Source organism: Mirounga leonina, unplaced genomic scaffold (genome assembly GCF_011800145.1).
Source record: "Mirounga leonina isolate KUSES-001 unplaced genomic scaffold, KU_Mleo_1.0 Mir_54, whole genome shotgun sequence".
Lineage (NCBI taxonomy): Eukaryota > Metazoa > Chordata > Mammalia > Carnivora > Phocidae > Mirounga > Mirounga leonina.
In genome coordinates, this window is record NW_023270812.1 from 5,464,875 (window position 1) to 5,485,467 (window position 20,593).

Consider the following 20,593-nt stretch of genomic DNA (forward strand, 5'->3'; position numbering starts at 1 on the left):
ATTAAGTGATCTGACCAAATTAAGTAGGTGTTTAGTTAGTGGTAGAGTCAGGACGAGTCTTACGACTTCTAGTTCAGCACTATCTCTACAATAGCCATCTAATGTGAGAAACATAAGTTCACTCACGAATGCAACTTATTGTAGGTCCCAAAGAGTGAATTGCAAGCAAACTGTGACCATTTCCCTTATAAGAATCAGCATGGCAGAAACCATCACAGCCAAAGCTGTAAACAGTTAGCTAGTGCATTTCTGATAAACCTTTAAGAACACAACAAAGAATTTATCTATAAATCATAACACAACGGAGAAGTGAACACTGTTAGAAGTCACTAGTTTTTAGGCTACTAAAATATTTTAAATTATCTTTCTCTAGAGGTCACTGTATGTACGAATGATAGTTACAACATTTTCTGGCTTGTGGGATGGGAGTGAGGGGAGGTGGGAGCTCTTTGAACATGGTGCTGATGAGATGGCACTATGACACCCAGGTGTGAGTGGGGTGATAGCCCCATCGCAGGATATGGCTCCAGAGCTTCCATATTATTGGAATGGCATTCTCTGGTGATGGCATTCCTGAAAATGAAATGTACATATGAAATGTGTTTCGTATTGAGTCGTGTCAAAAATTTACATGTTTTATTAAACTTTTCTAAATGACTAGTTTCAAAGGATGGATGGATGGCTTTTTTTCTACTTTGTTCAAATCTAGTCTGTTTGATTAGGTGTTTTCTTTTTTTTCAGAGTAAGATGTGAGTTATATTTAAAAATCCTATCAACAGTTATTTAATTACATAGTATTTGAGTATATTTCCGGTCCTCGAAATTACTGAACACTAAGGTGGGTTCCTAAGGGAAGGTATGGTATTCCTTTGAAGGAATAAGGCTTAAAATGGGCTGATTTAAAAGAGGGCTGGACGCAAACAATGACTCATGGAACCAATGATGTACTGTATGGTGACTAACATAACATAATTAAAAAAACAATAAAAGAGGGCTGGATTTTACCTGTTTTGGATGCATCTGAAACAGGTTAAAACTGAAAATAGCAGAGTGTGTCTTGTGTAGTAGGAAATTATGGTTTTGTGAAAGGTTTTTAAATTACATCGATTTGTATATTTTATACATTTACATGGCCTCTTCAGATTACAAATTTTTGAGAAAGGAGTTAAAATTTATGCTAAAATCCTAGTGAAGGCAGCCTAAATTGATGCTATTGGTAAAGAGAAATAATAAAGGTAGCCTCATTAATGCAACTATTTATATTCCTACATATATCCACTTTATAAAAGAATAGTTTGAAAAATCTGGTTATATAGAATGAATCTAATTTAGGAATTTTAATTAGAACTATCAAGAACTTTTTAAGTATTTTTTTATATTTATGTAATATTTTATACTTCTATAATTTTAATTCCTGACTCACAGGAATTAATTATTTCCATTATTTGTTAATGTGCTAATGTAGAAAATGTCAAAAAAGAATGTTTTATTTTTGCTTTTTAGCCTTGAAACTTTAATTAAATCTAAGGTTCAGCTTCGGGTTTTCCTGTTATAATTTTAAGGATCTAGAATATATTCTGAAATTAGGGCCCAGGGTTGGTGGTGCCTGGGAAGTTATCATATATAGAATACCTATTGTGTATCAGGAACTGTGCCAGTCCTTTTTATACACAATCTCACTTAGTTCTCTCTGGGTTCAGACTTACTTTCATTTTAAATGAGAAAATAGTTCAGTATCTCGTAAGAAAATCTGGAATAGGATAAGCACCATCTGACTACAAAGGCAGTATCTGGCCCATGATTCCTGAATCATGGGTATGCAACTGAGTCTACCACTCAGAAGCTGAATGACCAACTCTCCAAAGGAAGACCTTTTTGACAGAGACTGCCAAGTGTCTACCTAAATTCTCTCCGTCCCCTAGGCATTTATCCAGATTTCATTTCTTAAGCTCCCTTGCAGCACATAAAGCCGAATGGCTGTGTCCTAGCCAATGGAATGAAGAGATATGTGCCATATCCAGAAGGGGGCTTATGGGAGAGATGTCTGTCTTAACTTATTATTTCTTTCCGCTCTGCCAGCTGGACCCTGGATGTGGGGATCAGTGTGACCATGAAGACAATGATAAATTCCAATGGGGTAGCAGAGCCAAAGGATGGAAACAGCACTTTGAAGAAAACCACTCACCCACCTGAAAACTGCCCCCACCCCAGGCACAAACCAAGCTACATTTGTGTGTGAGCCATTATATTTTGAGTTCTGTTGGTTACGGCACTTTAGTCTCCAATATCTAGAAAAACTTTTTTCAGAGGCTCTGATTCATGACACTCCATCTGGGACAACCAAAGACTGAGACAGGGCTGCAAACAACACCATCTCCACCTCAAAGAAGATTATTGTGTATTTACTTTTACAAAAGATGGAAAAGTTCAGCGGATCCTCTCCTAAAATGTTTGTTACTGAGTCCAGATTTTAAAATTAGATAATTGGCAGAAAGTTCCCATTATTCCTTAGGTATACAAGTGTTGATAGTGGGAAGCCAGCCAATGCCAAGTAGGGGTGGAGGTGAGGCTGGAGAAGGAGGGGGGAGAACAAGATACACCTTCAGGAACACCCCATAGTTAAACCACTGTGGAGCAGAACTTATATACAGGGTTCATGTTTGATAGAACTTCTCTAAATTTGGGGATGCCAAGTACTTGAAAACTATTTCAGAATCTAGAGTGGGGCTGTGATGGACTAAAATTGTGTCCCTCAAACTTTCACGTTGAAAGCCTCAGTACCTCAGAATGTGACAGTATTTGGAGAAGGGCCTTCAACAGGTAACTTAGTTATGGTGAAGCCATGAGGGTGGGTCTCATTAGAGTAATGTTCCCACAGGAAGAGGAGATTAGAACACAGAGAGAGACACCAGGGCTGCACATGACCCCCGTAAGACGACCATGTGAAAGGGCAGCAGGAGGGCAGTCATCCGCGAGCCACGAAGGAAACCAAACCTTCTGGTGGCCTCCAGAACTTTGAGAAAGTAAGTTTCTGTCACTTAAGTTGCCCAGTAGGTGGTATTTTTTTTTTTGGCAGCCCTAGCAAACCTTTACAGTAGCCAATTTCAAAAGCTCTGTTACTTGTGAACCACAAGAAAGAGCCCTTCCTGGCAGAGGGAGGGGAGGTCAGACAACGTAACTGCTTCCTGAAGCATGTTCCTAGTTTCCACTCCTTTTCACTGCTTTTCATAGTTTCCTTCTGTAAATACACAAGTCCGAGATAAGAGATTTCAAGTAAAGGCTTGTCAAGCAGACAACATAAGAAATACCAACTTTCCCAGGCACCTGGGTGGCTCAGTCAGTTGAGAGTCTTACTCTTCATTTTGGCTCAGGTCACGATCTTGGGCTCCACACTGGGCATGAGGCCTGCTTAAGATTCTTTCTCTGCCTCGCTCCTTTCTTTCAAATAAATAAATAAAATCTTAAAAAAAAAGAAATATTAATTTTCCACACTCTGAGATAGTAGAACATATAAGATGCCCTGGAAGGTATTCAGATTTTACTGGAAATATGTGACATAATTTCTTGGTCCAGATATTATATATTTATTTCCATCTTGACATTAGAATATTAAACCACTCCTCCTCTTTGCTAAATGGGTATGCATTTAAAACACTAAATTGTTTCACTGTCCTGCTTAGGAACCAAATGATTTCAACTCTCATGAATATGTAAATCAACCCCTCTAAGCACATTATTAATTATTTCAAAGATAGTTGGAGGTCACCAGCTCATAGCAATTTCTATGCATGAGGTCTCATTAATACAAGACATCACACAGTAAGGAAGAATAAAGTTTTATAACAGTTACTTCATGCGTGTGTGTGTGTGTGTGTGTGTGCAAAGTAGCCTACAGAACTGAACACAGCACCAGGGGACACTAAGGCTAGCACTGTGGATGATGATGGAGAGGGGGCAAGTCACAAAGGAAAACAACAGCTGTCTGAATCAGGAACCACAGACTCAAAATCCAAAGAAATTTCTGTCTCAAATAGACTTAAGTTTTCTTGACCAAGAGGGCCACAAATGACCCTGATTTCTTCAGAATGAAACTGTGGCTTGAAGAGTACCCTTCTCACTTCCTGAGACACTAGAGAGCACACAGAGTCTGGTCCCTGCATCCATGACACTAGACACTGCTGGGAGCCTCTTTGGCAGCTCTCATCCGCTTTCTTGGTGGTTCTCAGCAACCGAAAGGCTCTGATCTAAACCGCGGGACAGCTGGGCTACAACCGCCAAAAACTGTGATGCAGGGCTGTTGACAGTGGTACACGGAATTACTGACAAAGGACAAGATTTAACAGAGCGAGCTGTGTTTTTTACAATTCTTAATATGGAGAGAAGACTCTGATTCTCACCAAATTGCGATAAAATTGATCCTACTCGCCCAAGTAACTCTTCAGGGTCCCCGTTATTATTTACTTTTATAGCTCTGATTGCGAACTCAGAATTTATCTGGTGAAAAAGAGAATAAAAAACTGCTCACAGGGGATAGCAACTGAGATAAGGAAGATAAACATAAACACAGCCACTATCTAGTGTGGTTAACAAAATATATATAACAAAGAGAAGAATGAAAATCCTGAATATTGGAACTCTCGGCACATGTATTCAGGGTTTTCTGACGAGGGGTATAACTGAAATTTAGATGCTTCTGGTGAAGGAAATTTGGCAAAACCTTTCAAGCATCCACTTGAAAGTTAAAAGTAGGCAATTATCTGTCATTTTTAGGGATGTGTGTCCATAGGGGGTGACGCTATGAGGAAAAGCAAGGAAATGAGTAGATGAGAGAAGTCAAGATAATAGTTGCATCTCTCCTGGGCAGGAGAGAGGAGGTTGTGACAGGGGAGGATACCTCAAGGCTTCTGGGATGCTGGTGGTACTAGTTTTCTTGATCTGGGAGGTGGTCCCAGAGGTTCCCTATAATCGTGGAAATCTATAACAATACAAATGGGGGTAAGCACTGTTGTGTATGCATAAGATGCCTCACAATAATTTAAGAATACATCAAGTCATTTAAACTGATATACTTAAAAGTCAATTAATATTCTATTGACATGATTATAATCCTTTGAGCCTCAGAAGAGCATCCTCTGGACTAATAATGCCAAGTGCACAGACTCAAAAGTTGGACTGACTGCCAATATGGCCAGGGAGAGGGATTTGGATCATACCTTTTAATAAAAAGAAGAAGAAAGCCTAAAGACAGCTGTTTTGAACAACTCTTGTCACTATCTTAAGCACTTACAGTCATTTTTCTAGAACTCTTTGGATAAATAATAAATTTGTACTTAAAAATAGTTTGCTTTTACCCCTATAAAACAAAGGTAGAATGCTCTTCTTAACAGTGCGAGGTGGAAGTAGGTGGAAAGAAATTATTTTTGCTTTCTCTGCTGGCTATTGAAAGCATTCCCACCTTACTTCTGTTTTCTAAAATGTTATTTTATTTTTAACCACTTAATAAGATGCAAGAGAAGATGAAAGGCAGCTTGGAAAGTAAAAACCCAAGCAAAGTAAGAATCAAGGGCATAGTTTCCTTGGACATGGGGTTCCTCCTAAAGATAAAGGAAGCAATCCTGCTGGTGCCATTTCCAGTCGGTGTATAGAATCCCTTCATCTGTATAACACCAAAGACATATGCATCAAACAAATGCAGAAGTCCATTGTCCTCGGTGAAGTAGGCATTTCCAAGGTCAAAGAGAAGACACTGCCTGCTGATCTAGCTAGAGTGAGCTCTTGAACACCATCAATTCCGTCTACAGCTCTTTTTCTGGTCCTTATCCATAGACCAGTCACTCCTTAAAATAAAGCTACCTAGACTGAGTGTTATTCCTGTTGCAGGAGGGGAGAGGAAAGCGGAAGAAAAAATCGTTCAGTAATTGTACATTTCACCATACTCTCTACCAGCATTAGAGACTGCTATGTGTTGGCAGTCCTGTTTGCTTTTCCTTCTGGGCACTCAGCCAGACCATGTTCCCCCATTCCCCTACATGCACGCGTGCACACACACACACACACACACACACACACCCCTCATGTGCTCAGGTGGGGCTGTGGGGTCCAGTTCTGGTAGAAGGAACGTGGAAAGAGATGATGTGCTCCATCTCCAGACCTGGTCTCTACAAACTCCAGCATGATGCTCACCCCCTCTCTGCCTCTGCCAGCTGGCCTGGATGAAGAGGATCCAGTGGGGATTCAGAAGCCTCTGGGGATGACAGAAGCACTAGATGGCAGAACTCAGAATCTGAGTCGTGGAATGATGCCATGGGGCAGAGGTGTCAGAGCTAACCCACCCTGGATCAGGACATGAGTGGCAACAAACCTTGATTCTGTGATTTCAGTGTTGCTTTAAAAAAGTTATACTACGGGGGTGCCTAGGTGGCTCAGTCGTTGGGCATCTGCCTTCGGCTCAGGTCATGATCCTGGGGTCCTGGGATCAAGCCCCACATCGGGCTCCCTGCTCAGTGGGAAGCCTGCTTCTCCCTCTCCCACTCCCCCTGCTTGTCTTCCCTCTCTCGCTGTGTCTCTCTCTGTCAAATAAATAAATAAAATCTTAAAAAAAAAAAAAAGTTATACTACGATCCTGACTTTAATACATCCAGATCAAAGGAAAACTGTCAAAATTGCTAAATTGCTAACCCCCCACCAAAAAAAAAAAAAAAAACACACAAAAAAAACTGATCAGAAGTTTGGCATTAATCTCAGAAAATTAGTAAACTTGATTTAATTTCAATTAATTTTGAGGCAGAAAGAAGATCAGGTTTGGATTGCCAGCTTGTCAGCTTCCTAAATCCTGGTGCTGCCATTTTCATGGTATCTATCACAATTACTCAAGATCTAGGAGCTAGGAAGAGAATAAGCTATAGATTTCAGAGTTAGACATAGAATATGTGTGTAAATAGGTTTCTATGGAGCTTATTGCTATTTTAAAGCTCATATTATAGATTGCCAAGTTGCTTTTTAGAAATAGATGATTTTATATTTTTACCTGTTCTGAATGTGTGTCCATCCCACATTATATTTTATGCTTTAAATCAGCAATTATTTAGTAACTATGTTAAGCTTTTAGTGTGTATTGATTTTGTGCATATCTTCTTTGGTGACCCATCTTTTAATTTATTTCCCTACTTTTCAATGTGGTTTTAGGAATTATGTTGACTTGATTATTTGTATTTGGAAGAGTAATGCTCAAAAGCCAAAAAAATTATTTTGGGTTTATGATTAGCTCCCTCAACAGCTGTCCAGAAACCAGTCTTCTTGACTGTGTAGGCATCAAGAAGGGCTCTGTATCTCAAAAGGACCAGGACTATCTGCCTTGTGCTTAATGTTGCCCACAAAGATGCTAAGGACCCTAATAGACTGCAGTTGGTGAGCGGACATATTAGGTAGAAAGGAAATGTCATTCTAAGTTATATGAAAATTGGAATTTTACAAAATGTGATCTGGGAAGAGAAGAGTAAATAAAACAAAAATGCAAACCACTGAGGACAGAGGAGGGGATGCACCTGGATGGGACCAGTGGCCATGGCAATGGCATGTCACAGAAAAAGGAGGAACTATTCCCTTGGATACCCCAAGGCTACAGGAAATTTGTGTTGCCAGGGCTTATAATGGACTAGAAGTAAATCCGTTCTACATAGTCTTCATCATATAATTCTAGAGCAGCATTCTAAAATAAATCAACCTAAATTAATGAAGCTCCAACAAATTGTGTGAGTGACAGTCTTAAGGGCACATACAGACAGTGCTTTGGGATTTCAGAATAATTTCTAGATGGAATTCTCATTATAGCAGGTACAGAAAAAAGACAGCAAATACTTCAAAATAATGATGAAGTTTCTCCCAAAGCCCGTAGCTTCATGCAAGAGTTTCTCAGAGGCTCTGGAAATAGGCCATTTTGGCTGTGTTTGCTGATCTTATTTTCAACTCCAACAACGTTTACTGAAAAACCTACACTGGCTAGCAAATCAAATCGCTCATGGGCAAAATAGGCAAGGGCAGAGGGAGTAATTTTGTACTTATTAATGCTACAGTCTCTCACTGAAAATACCATATTGCTTGTAGAATGCTTGCCCCCACAGTAGTCCCAAATTCTTAAACCTGGGGTCTCTAACAAATACTGGGGGCCATCTCAGAGGTTCTTTTAATTGGTCCGAGGCATGGCCTGGGCATCAGGATTTTTTTACAACTTCCATCTTACTGAAAATGTACATCCAGGGTTGAGAACCACTGCCTAGAGAGAAGCAAGGTGGGAGAGTAGAGAGAATGTGGAGCTTTGGAGTCCACCACAGCTGCATGGAAACCTTGGCTCTATTCTTCCCGTGGTCCTGGGCACTTTTGTATTAAGGCTTTACTTCTTCCTCTGTGAAATTAGAACAGTTCTTACTTTCAAGTTTACTGTTGGTTTAAATATGGAGAAAGTGCTAGAAAATTAGATACTCTTTTGACGTTCTTTTCCATAGAACTTCCAAAAGTCTAGTACTTTAACTGTGGAATATAGGCTTCTCTATTCATATAGTGATTAAGAACACACATTCTAAGAACACACGTTCATATAGTGATTAAGAACTAGTTGGCACTGATCACCAGCTCTGTGATTTGTTAGCTGTAATATCCTGTGTACTTTAATTAGCTCCTGTGAGCCTCAAGTGCTTCAGCTATAAAAGTAGAATGACAACATCCATTCCAGTGGATCTTTGGGGGATTAAATGGATGTATATACGTAAGCACTCGGAGTGGTGCCTTATGGACAGTAAGTACCTGGTAACAGCCCTAATCATTACTTACTTTTTACTCTCAGGGAAATACAATTTGGCACCCCATTCTTACAAAGTGTAACAAAATTTCTGGTCAAATGAGAAGCTCACACAAAGGTATCAGGGTTTGTACCTGAAAGGGTTTTAAGCCAGTTTTAATTGTTCAACATCAAAATTATGACAATGAAAAAGGACGGTTCATTGCTTACCATCCATACCTTGAATGATGTATATATCTGAAATTGAGTTTTGAAGGGGTTTAGTTTAATGATCTTGAAAGAGGCTTGAAAGACTAGATTATAGGAAAAAAAAGAACACTTATGATTTGGTGGTGAGAGGTATTAGACATTTATATAGAAATGGTGAATTTACACAAACACCGTTTAGCAAGATGTTGGGTATGTGGGTCATTTAGCAATAGAAATAAATGCTCTATCTAGCCTTTTTTGTGGCTTCCACAGGGCCATTGTAGTTTGAAAAACAGTTTGCTAATTCTACTTATAGCTTCTATTCTTTTATGTAACGTTTGTAGTCCCAGAAAGCTGATGTCATTTTTTTCCCCCTCATAATGTCACCATTCAAATATGAGGGAATGGTTTGTTTCCCAGGCTCTGGAGCTAGTAAGTGATAGATTTGGGGGAGAGGCTGTTTTGTATGGACTGGTGGAGGGTAAGGTTAAACAGCTGCATTGAACTCAAGGAGTAGAAGAGCATCTTCAACAGTGCTATGCATAAGATTTGGACACCTATTTCCTGTTAGTTTTGAAAAGTATCCATTTCATCTTAGCAGGTGAATCCACTCTAGTTGGTGAGCATCAAAAAGTCCTTTGGCCTGTGCCAAAGTAGGAACACAATCACCAAGCAAATTCAAATACGTATTTACTGATGAATCTGCCCATTTATAATTTCATGCAGACCCTTGAGGTCAGAAAAGTCAAGGAGTGACTTAAAGCTGTGGATTCCAGTGCCAGGGTAACCTCTTGTGGTTATAGATTAGCTCTGTCTTTGAAAGGAAGTGGTGGCTTTAGGAATACAATGCCCCTTGATTATCTAAAAAATCTTGCTTTAATTTTCTCCGAAAAACTGTAATCCAAAAATGGCTAGTAGCCACCACGGGAGTCTGAAACCATTTGGTTGGACATTTAAACTGCCATGGTGGAAAGATAAATGGACAACTCTTCAGAGAAATCAACAATATTCAGTCAGGCCAAACCAATGGACAATAAAAGAATACACACACACACACACAAGCTAAGCTTCCAAAACACTTCTAATCCTTCAAAAACCAAAGATAAAGATAATACTGGGGCCTTTGAGATCCAGGCTTTCTATAGAAGACTGCTGACGTCAGGCAAGAGCCGTCAAGGACATGTTCTACTGAACCATGATCAATGTGACCAGCAAACACACCTTCTTTGCTTAATGGATCTGGCATAGAATGTGAGTCTTGCTGGAGTAATAACAAGCTGACTTTGCAATACAGTTTTAGTTCCATTAAGGAATTAGCCAGTATTTTTGCTTTTTATACATAGTATTAAGTTTTATTTATAAGATTTATAGACATTGATATAACCTTTTATCCCCACTGATATAACACTTTAATTAACCCCACCATGAAAGAAGACTGTGCCATGGAAATAGTATGAGTTCAATCATCTTGTTCCTGATAGTCTGCTATTTCTATCTATAGCTTGAAAAGCCTTGATTTTCTATTTCTATTTCTGTTTTTTTTTCTAGTTTATTTTTATGTGTCTTGTTCTATGCTCCATGAATCAAGGCAAAGTCACATAAGCCAGATATATGGGTAGGTGAATAATGCTTGGTAAATGGTTGCTTTATGTATTGAATTATAGTAAACACCAACCTACAGTTAAAGAATGCTTGAGTATATGTTCCTCTATGAATATACACATATATGCACAAATAAATTTCATATACTGTCTGTAGGAACACATGCTTACAGAACAACCAAAATAACAAAAACCAATATTCATTATGTGCTTACTGTCTTCAGCATTCAACACAAAGGCACTTTATATGGCATTATTTTAATTCACCCACATAACAATGTATAAATAGGTGCTATTGTAGTGTCTCCATTTTACCTTAAAACGAAACCAAGACCTATGAAGGATAAGTAACTTGCCCTTTATTACAAAGCGGGTGAATCTCAGAGCCAGGATTTGAACTCAGCTTCTCTGATTCTCTGTGTATACCCCAGGATATGTACAAAATTATTCATTGGTTTATGGGGAGGTAACATTAGAGCTAACATAGGTTTTATTTAAAATATGGGGCACCTGGATGGCCCAGTCGGTTAGCAGCAAACTCTGGATTTCTGCTCAGGTCTGATCTCAGGGTGGTGAGATCAAGCCCTGCATCATCAGGCTCTGCGCTCACCGGGGAGTCGGAGCCTGCTTAAAATTCCCTCCCTCTCCTTCTGCCCCTCCCCCTTCTTCTGTGCACACTCTGTCTCTAGAATAAATAAATATATATTAAAAAATAAAATAAAAAATAAAATATGAAAAAAATAGTCTTCTGAGATCAGACGAGATCGGGCACGTTCAGGGTGGGATGGCAAAGGCTTAATGTACAGGCTGATATCGGAACTTACTGGACCCTGGTATGCATATCAGATACATTACGTAATAAACTGCAAAGGGGGCAGCTTGAGGGGGCAGTGGGAGTCTTAAAACACAGTCTCTTAGAGAGTCTCTGGTGAGAAAGGATTCGAGACAATCCAGTTTGTTTTTTACAAAATAAAAAAATTCTGTAATAACATTTGAAAGCCTCTTTTCACATAATATGAGGAATACTTCTAATTTGGGCCACAGTTAAAAAACGGCTAAATAATACATGACAATATTGTGACAAACTGAATTGTATTTTTTATAAACACCTTTGAAGATATGTATTAAAACACTGTTGAAGATTTAAAGAAACAAGTATCAAAATGAATTATACAGTGTAGAAAGTTTACTACACGGTTGAAAGTCAGTAGGTTATTTTTAACTCATCTCAGCTTGTGGTTATTTGCTACATTCTTTTTTCCTGGTTTCCAAAGTTTATTAAAAATCAAAGAATAGAAAAACTTTACATGAAAATATGTCAGTTTTAGTTTCCATGTATTGCACATTTACACACAGATACACACATACACAGACACACACACAAATCAAGATGATATTGTTTAGCTCATCCTGTAGTGCATGACCGCAGTGGTGGCCAGGCCAATTCACTCGGGTCACCATGACGGGGATGGACCATGGCACCTGTGTCTGTGAACTGAGCTTTAAAAATTGCACACCCCAGGACACTCGTCCCATGGTGTTTCCTTAATTTAGGGTGACAGTCACCATTGATAATGTGTGGAGGTTAGCACAGGCCTATATATCAGTTTTTATAAATATTTCTTGATCAACAGATTCACAATTTAAGTATCTTTAAATATTTTTTAAATATTTAAATATTTCTTTAAATATTTCCATCACCAGGAACTGCAGACAACAATGGGCTACTCTATTCTGGATAGATTCTCTTTTAATAACCAAATACACAAATATGCAGCTTTCTCCTTCTTGTCATTAAATATTAAAAGAAAGAGGTGTCAGGGAAGATAAGTTCTTGGTAGCAAGTGGCATTCTAAACAATTAAAGCAAGGTTTTATGGAGGATTATGTTTAAATAACCAGCAATGAAGTAGGTACAGTCACAAAGAGTATTTAAAAGGATTCCAAAGAAAAAATAAAAGGTAGCAAGAATCACAAGAAAAGCCTGGAACAACCTGTTATACTAGAAAGCTTGGCTAATGTGTACAAGGGGAGTCACTATACTTTTTTTTTTTTTGTATGTTTGAAATTTCCTAGAATTCAAAAGGTTTAAAATTTAAAAATAAGTGAGAAATAAACTGATTTTTAAAAGTGCCCTGAGTATGAAGAGAAGATATGAAAATGGATATTTAGAAATGTTTCCATGTTATATGGTTTTGCGAAAAAGAGAGTTTATCAGTACAAAATTACCACATGAAAAACATTAAAAACAGAATCTTTCAACCTGCAAGTAAATGTTTCACTAACTTTTGAATGCTTTTTTTTTTAAAGATTTTATTTATTTATTTGAGAGAGAGAGAATGAGAGAGAGCACATGAGAGGGGGGAGGGTCAGAGGGAGAAGCAGACTCCCTGCCGAGCGAGGAGCCCGACGTGGGACTCGATCCAGGGACTCCAGGATCATGACCTGAGCTGAAGGCAGTCTCTTAACCAACTAAGCCACCCAGGCGCCCCTTGAATGCTTTTGTTAAAAATATAAAAGCACAGTATCATCCAGTGAGTTTTCCTTAACAATATATTGACACATATACTATGTGAATCTTAATTAAAAACATTGCATTATTGGCATATGCAGTTGAAAAATGAGTGTCATAATTTACAAAGTCAACCATGCAATTAGCTTCTTCCATTTGGAAATGTGAAATAATTTTGAGGTGTATTTTTCAGCTTTGATCAACATTAAAACTAAGTATTACAAATAAGTATTGCAATAAATTAAACTTAAAACCTGACCACTGAATCAAGGAACCACATAGTTTCAAATCACAATTCTCAACAGTGAAGTATATTTACTCACGCTGCACTCATTAAATATATATATTTATAATAAGGTAGGGACCCCCATCGCACTCCATATATAAAAAAATAATTCAAAATGTATCAATGACCTAAGCATAAGAGCTAGTTAGAGGAAAACATGGGGGTAATTCTTCATGACCTTGAGTTTGGCAACACATTCTTACCTTTGATACCAAAAACACAAGCAATAAAAGAAAAAAATGGATAAATTGGACTTCATCAAAATTAAAAACCTTTGTGTATCAAAGGACATTATCATGAAAGTAAAAAGACAACCTATAGAATAGGAAAAGTGTTTGCAAATCACATACCTGACAAGTGTCTAGTATCCAGAATACATAAAGAATTCTTACAACTCAACAACAACAAGATAAACAACCCAATTAAAAAACGGGCAAAGGACCTGAAGAGATATTTCTCCAAACAGATTTGCAAATGGAAAATAAGCATATGAGAAAATATTCCACATCATTGGTCATTAAGGAAATGCAGATCAAAACCACAATGATATGCTACTTCAGACTTAACAGGATGGCTATTAAAAACCAAACAGAACAAAACAGGAAAATAACAAGTGTTGGAGAGGATATAGAGAAATAAAAAGCCTTATAAGTTACTGGTAGGAATGCAAAATGGTGCGGCAGCTATGGAAAATAATTTGGTAGTTCCTTGCAAGGTTAAACATAGAATTATCGTATGACCCAGCAACTGCACTCCTAGGTACACATCTAATAGAAATGAAAACATATATCTCCACAGAAACAAGTACACAAATGTTTACAGCAGCATTATTCATAAGAGCCAAAAGTTGGAAACAACACAAATGTCCACTGGCGAATAAACGGATAAGCAGATTGTGGTATGTCTCTATAGTGGAATATTATTCAGTCATAAAAAGGCATGAAGGTACAGGCCATGACTTGGATGAACTTCAAAAAAATTATGTGAAGTGAAACAAGGAGGACACAAAAGGTCACAAAATATATGATTCCTTTTATAGGAAGGATCTAGAATTGATAAATCCATAGAGGCAGACCCTAGTGGTTTCCAGGAGATGGCGGCAAGGAGAAATTGGGAGTGACTATTAATGAAGGTGGGGTAATGAACTTTTTCTGGGGTAATGACAGTTTTGAAACTAAATAGAGGTGATGGTCATTGCATAACATTGTGAAAGCATGAAATTCCACTGAATTGTACACTTTAAATGGTTAGTGGTGTGTTATATAAATTTCACCTCAATTAAAAAAACACACGTAACAATAGCAGTATAATACAAATAAAGAATATTGTGCAATGTTAAAAGATAAAGTAATTTTAAATATTAAATATTTCAGCTTTATCTTCTTTCATTTCTTTTTAAATATATATTCTTTCATATACATGTGTATGTGCTCAAAATTTTTAGAGACTAAGGTAACAATTTAGAAATCTGGATAGTGCTACTCTAGATCCAGGGTAATCTATAACTTGCAGGGTGAATCCATAGACATATTTAGTGTGCATTGGCCTGAATAATATTTTAAAATTTGTTTTCCATACTTTTGTGCACGTGATGCATTTTCTAGTCCAACATAATTCCTTCATACCTTAGGGTTTTATATTTTTTGTGATCCAAACATTGTTTCTTTCTCAACAGGGATCAAATAGGTATTTGACTTTTCAACCCTTCAGCCAGGGATTGAATTTATCTGAGATGGTTTTGCATCAACAATTCTTCTGTTCTTAATCAGCATTAAAAATGGAGTAAAAAAAAAAGTGCCAGACTTACCCACACAGGGCAGGGAGTAGCCAAGCTGAGGGTCATGGATAAACTGCCGGTCATTAAGTCTTGTCACACAGTATAAGTAGAAACAGTCTAAGCAAATCACGTGGCGGTGGTTGCACTGAAAAACCAGGACAGGGCTCCTGCACAGAAAAAGAAAGACATTTCCTCTAGTACTTCTAAGGGTGGAAAGGCATCAGGTGCTTTAGGACACTTTGTAATCATGTTGGGTTGCGTAGGGCATGCCTTGTGTAAAGACCTGCACCGCTCAGCATTGAGCACATATCCATCAAAGCTACATCTTAAAAATTGGATGCACTTCACTAACTATCTAAAACATTGATTTTCCTAAATTTATATTTTTATATTAACATATTTACCAATCAGCTGTTTAAACCCGAGCTCAGATATAACCTCTTTGTCGAAGTCTTCTAGAAGCCTCATAATTTGCAATTAACCCACGAATCACCCCATACATTTACATATATTTTTACTGATCCATAATGACATCATAGTATTGGTATGTTTCTCCTCTTACAGACTATGATCTCTTTGAAAGTAGATACTGTGCTTACTTTACATTGATATTCTTGTAGTACCAGGCATTGTAAGGTTTTAAATAAATGTTCCTTGAATTTAATTTTAATGACATATAAAATCTGAACTTCCCTAAAGCCATAAGAAAAACTACTGTTGTACCAAAATAGGTATGTTGAACACTCATATTTCATTGGCAAGCGGAAGAGTAGAATTCCGAAATAAAAATTATCTAGCAGATTATTTTCTGTAAGATTTTGTCTATTGTGTTACTCCTACCCCTTCCAAATATCCAATTTATTAAATTATTAGAGCTTACTAATAAATTGACATATATAAGTTCTAAAAATTTTATATTCCCTTAAAATGCTTTATAGGAAAAAAAAAATCCCCCAAATAACCATGTATTTTTGCTAGCAAATGAACCACATGATTTTATGACCCAAAAAAAGGAGACAAACTGAATATATTAATTTCACATCAGCCCCAAGGACACTTTAATAGTAAGAAAATCATTGGAGCTTATCTAGATAAACTTATTCTCTGTATAATGAAACAAAATACAAAATGTTTTTATTTCATACATGATTCTTAAGAGATAGAAGAGCTCTTTAAAAGCCCTCCCCCAGAAAAAAAAGAAACTGATATTGAACGTTAATAGTAGTAGAATACAATTGCTTAACAATTAAAAGGTTTTCAAAATTCTGCTTTCCCACTCATTTCAAAGCAATATCTAATATAAAACAAAACGAAAAAAAAATAACTTGGTATTTTAATGGCACAGGTCTATAGGGTAATGGTCAATTTAAGTTGAGCAAGAGTGTCCCTAAATGTTTTTATGCGCTTGTTTCTCATCTCTGAACCCACTGAAGTCCTTTCAGGGCCATCATTCCCATTTCCAGAGCCTTTTTCAATTAGGCATTGACTGTGTTCTGAACTTTCAACCCTTCCCTTCTAATAATGTTCTGCTTGAAGACGATAAAATATAACGCTGTCCCATTTCTATCCCAAGTCACATACACACACACACACACACACGCAAGGGCACCCATACCTTATTCACTCTGGGTGACCCTACCAAACTGCCGTATTCTACCTTCTCCTCAAAGCTAAGTTCTGCGAAATATATTCTCCATTCTGGCTTTAGCAACATGGTCGACGAAGCCTTTAGAGATCTCTAATCTGCTATCAACACAGGGAAACACTGGAGAAAATATTAGAACATTTATAAAAATGTTCTTATATGTAACAAGGTTAAAAAGAAAGCTTAGCAATTACCTTGCAGAAGAAATAGAAAGAAAACTTAGAAAGCCAAAGCAGTCAGCCCATGAACTACGGCCACCGTGTCCCAGAGAGACATGAAGGACATGGCGTGTGCAGCCACTGGCCCAGCAGGCATGTTCTTTCATGTTTGGACAACGCTGCACATTTGTGGTTTGGCCCCTCAGTTAAAATATGGTCCGGAAGAACCTTAGGCCATGGAGACAACCCACAGAACGTCAGTTGTTCTACTCTACTGATGACATCCCTCTATTTAGAACAGATTAGAAAGAAATGGTAATTATGCGAGAGGCCACGGTGTGAGGGTAGCCTATGCAGATCCAGGGGCCCCCACATTAGGAAAGATTTGAGAGGCCCAAGGTTGGGTCATGGAGGGACGCACTCAACAAAGTAAAGGACACCGTAGTCCATCTGCCCTCCCTCCACTACACACACACACACACACACACACACACACAGATACAGCAGCACAAGGCAATCACAGGCCCTGTGGAAACACAGGCTCTGGTTCCCACAGAGTGAAGCACATCCTCGTGGGGACACAGGAGTCGTCCTACTGAACATTTAGCAGCAGCCTCACCAGTTCACTTCCACCTCCTTGAACTGAGATCTAGGTGGGAGGGCAAACTGGCCAAGCTGACAGGACTACTTGATCATAATCATCGGGATGGCAAGAGTGGCTGCCGCACGCGGGAGCGGGGAGAATTCACGTGGCATCTGGCTGGTCCACGGGGACATCTCGTGGCGCTCCCCTCTGGAATTTTAATGGCAAATGGACAAGGCAGCAGTGAAGGCAGCATTGAGAAGTGCATGGTGACCAGGACCTGAGAGCCCTTATGATTTACCCGTTGCAGCAGCTAACACCAGTGACCCTTATTATTACAAAAATTACTAGACATCAAAAGGGCTTTAGAGCAAGTTTACCTGGAATAAAAAGTGGGTGAAATGAAAAGCAGGTAATAGCAGTTTACCAAAAAGCCAGAAGTAAAGGGCACTGGGCCCAAGAGATAAAAATGTGTTCAGCACTGGAAGTAAGGACAGAGGATCACATTAAGTCCCTTGAAGGAGGGCTCCTTCCTAGACACAGGGTACGTAGTGCAACCATGAGAAGCTAGAGTGTCAGTGACAGGAGAAACCACATGCTTGTTTCTACACGTCCGCTTTGGAAAAGAAAGAAACTTAAAAGCCTTGCCGGGAGTTGCAAGTATAGATAAGTCACTCGGGAATTCTCACCATCCATCACTATCCATATGCAGTGAATTTAAATATACACACACAGACTGAGATATGCAGAGATATAAAATAAACATGTAGAAAAAATATGTATGTTGATGATACACAGATATGTTACACATATAGATGTAGCTAGTATGTGCATATATTCACATAGAATTATCAGTCTGTTGGATTTCTTGGAACAGTTTTGAGATAAGATTGCTCATCTGTTATTAAGAATATTTAGAGTATTTAGGAGAAAGGTGACGGATAAGCATGATAGCCAGAAAAACATTATTGGATTAATCATCTGAATCATCTGAGAAAATGAGTGAGAATTATTTTATGGTTGGAGGGACCACATAATTAACTTCCTAAGCACTAGGTAAGAGGAAGGCAGGAAAAACTAGGATTTATGATCACTGCTTTGGGTTGGGTACCTTGCTAGGAGCTTCACAGACGTTTTTCCATTGCAGCCTCCTAAAATAAAGTGCCTCTGCTCTGCCCACGTCCTGTTCCTCACTCTGCCTCCAACTGACTTCTGGTTCTTTAACTCCTGGGCTCTTACTCCTTGTCACCCATTCTTCAGTATCATACTAGCCTTCATATTCAAATCAAAATTCCAAATTGCTGGGTCCAGTTCAAGACAAGACCTCTAAGGGACTTGCCCTGGAGCTCAATTCCTCACTGGTTTTTCTCCTTTCTTTATCTCCTCCTCCACAGAGTCTTTCCTAATGTGCTTCAGATACTGCCCTCCCTTCTATTCCGAGTGTTTCAGAAATGGCTCTCGTAGCTCTCAGCATCAAATGAAAAGTCTTGAAGCGACAGAGGCAATACTCGATTAACACTTTCATGACCCACGTCTCACCATATTCGGCAGTGAGCACATGACAATTACCTAATCAACAGTCACTGACCACACCAGTGGCTCAAGGAACAAAATGTTCTTATTTCACAATTTCTCTGCTCCCATCCTTATATTTTTTACTCAGTTACTCACTGAGCATCCACTTGGGCTAAAGTAGGCACTTAATAAACACATGTGGACTACAGCAGCATTGTTAAGTGCTGTAAGCATTGGGAAAAACACAACACTGTCGGAGGCCACAGTCTGGGGACACAACATGTGTGTGGAACCGGTATTAAAAGGAGGCCTATGTAGTCATCAAACTCTGGTGCCACAGAAAGTTAGGACAGCACAGAAGTATGCATCAAGGTTAGGGAACCTGAGCTGAATTTAAGGGGATGGAGGATCAACACGGGGTCCCTGGAGACAAATGTGGTTTCTGGGCAGGGCAGGAAACACAGACGTGAGAAAGAATTCTTGGAACGGAAAAGCTATCAGTTCAGCTGCCTGAGAGGGTATATCAGGAAAAGAGAAGAGATGGAAAGGTTTGGGGACAGTTGCAGGGTGACGTGAGGAAACAGGCCTCTAGGTCATGGGATTCACTGAGGTTTCTAAGGATGGGAAGGGAGTGATGTTTTAGGAAGTTTAATTCTGAGGCACATGTGGAGGAGAACAAGCTGGAAGGTGTAGGGACTATTTGGAGGTCATTTTAATAACTCAGGCATGAGTTACTAAACTAAGGAAGCAGACTGCGGTGTGCAGGTGGTTCTAGAAATGGACAAGGAGTGATGTTTCTGAGGAAAACCTGCCAGGACTCCTCTTCTCTTGGGTCTTCATTCCTCCCGACTTTCCTCTGTGCCCTTTGCTCAAATTATATATAAATGTTAATTGATCAATCTAGAAGACGGTTTTACCCCAGTGGGCCAGGCTACAGAGCAGTTAATCAAAGGTTAAATAAAGTTCTCAGTCATATGGAAAAGGAATTATAAATGCTGTACTTGACATTACTGAAGAGTTTTCTTATTTTTTAAGATCAACAACTTTTATTATAATTCAGGTATCTCAGAGAAACCGTTATGTAGTGAACAGGGTAATATGAAAAGATATTTCAAAACTGCAGGTTTGAACATGTTGCTCTGGTTCCATCTGGAACAGGCTCTCCTCCATCAGGCACAGCAACTGCCCTTGTCCGAAGCCTTCCCACAGATGCAGCTCTGGGCACACCTGACTCCACCGACGGGCAGCAGGCCTGGCAGCTCTTCTTGCAGAAGGTACAATGGCACTCTCTGCATTTCCAGGAGTTGGGGCAGGTGCAGGAGTCAGGGCAGGTGCTTGGGAGCCGGACAAGTGCAGTGGCTAGGGCAGGTGCAGGAGCTGGGGCAGGTGTGGGAGCCGGGGCAGGTGCGGCAGCCAGGGCAGGTGCTTGGGAGCCAGGGTAGGTGTAGGAGCTGGGGCAGGTGCTTGGGAGCCAGGGCAGGTGCAGAAGCCAGGGCAGGTGCAGGAGCAGGGGCAGGTGCTTGGGAGCCAGGGT

The 20,593-nt window shown here is 39.1% G+C and overlaps 1 protein-coding gene across 3 annotated transcripts in view; it reads right to left on the minus strand.

Annotated features, from left to right (window-relative positions):
* Nucleotides 1–20,593, minus strand: part of LOC118001822 (E3 ubiquitin-protein ligase parkin) — a 1,265,989-nt gene that overhangs the window by 392,354 nt on the left and 853,042 nt on the right. For all 3 annotated transcript variants that reach the window (XM_034991967.1, XM_034991965.1, XM_034991964.1), the window contains exon 7: nt 15,189–15,325. In XM_034991967.1, coding sequence (XP_034847858.1) covers nt 15,189–15,325 — 137 coding nt within the window. The remainder of the gene's footprint in view (nt 1–15,188; nt 15,326–20,593) is intronic.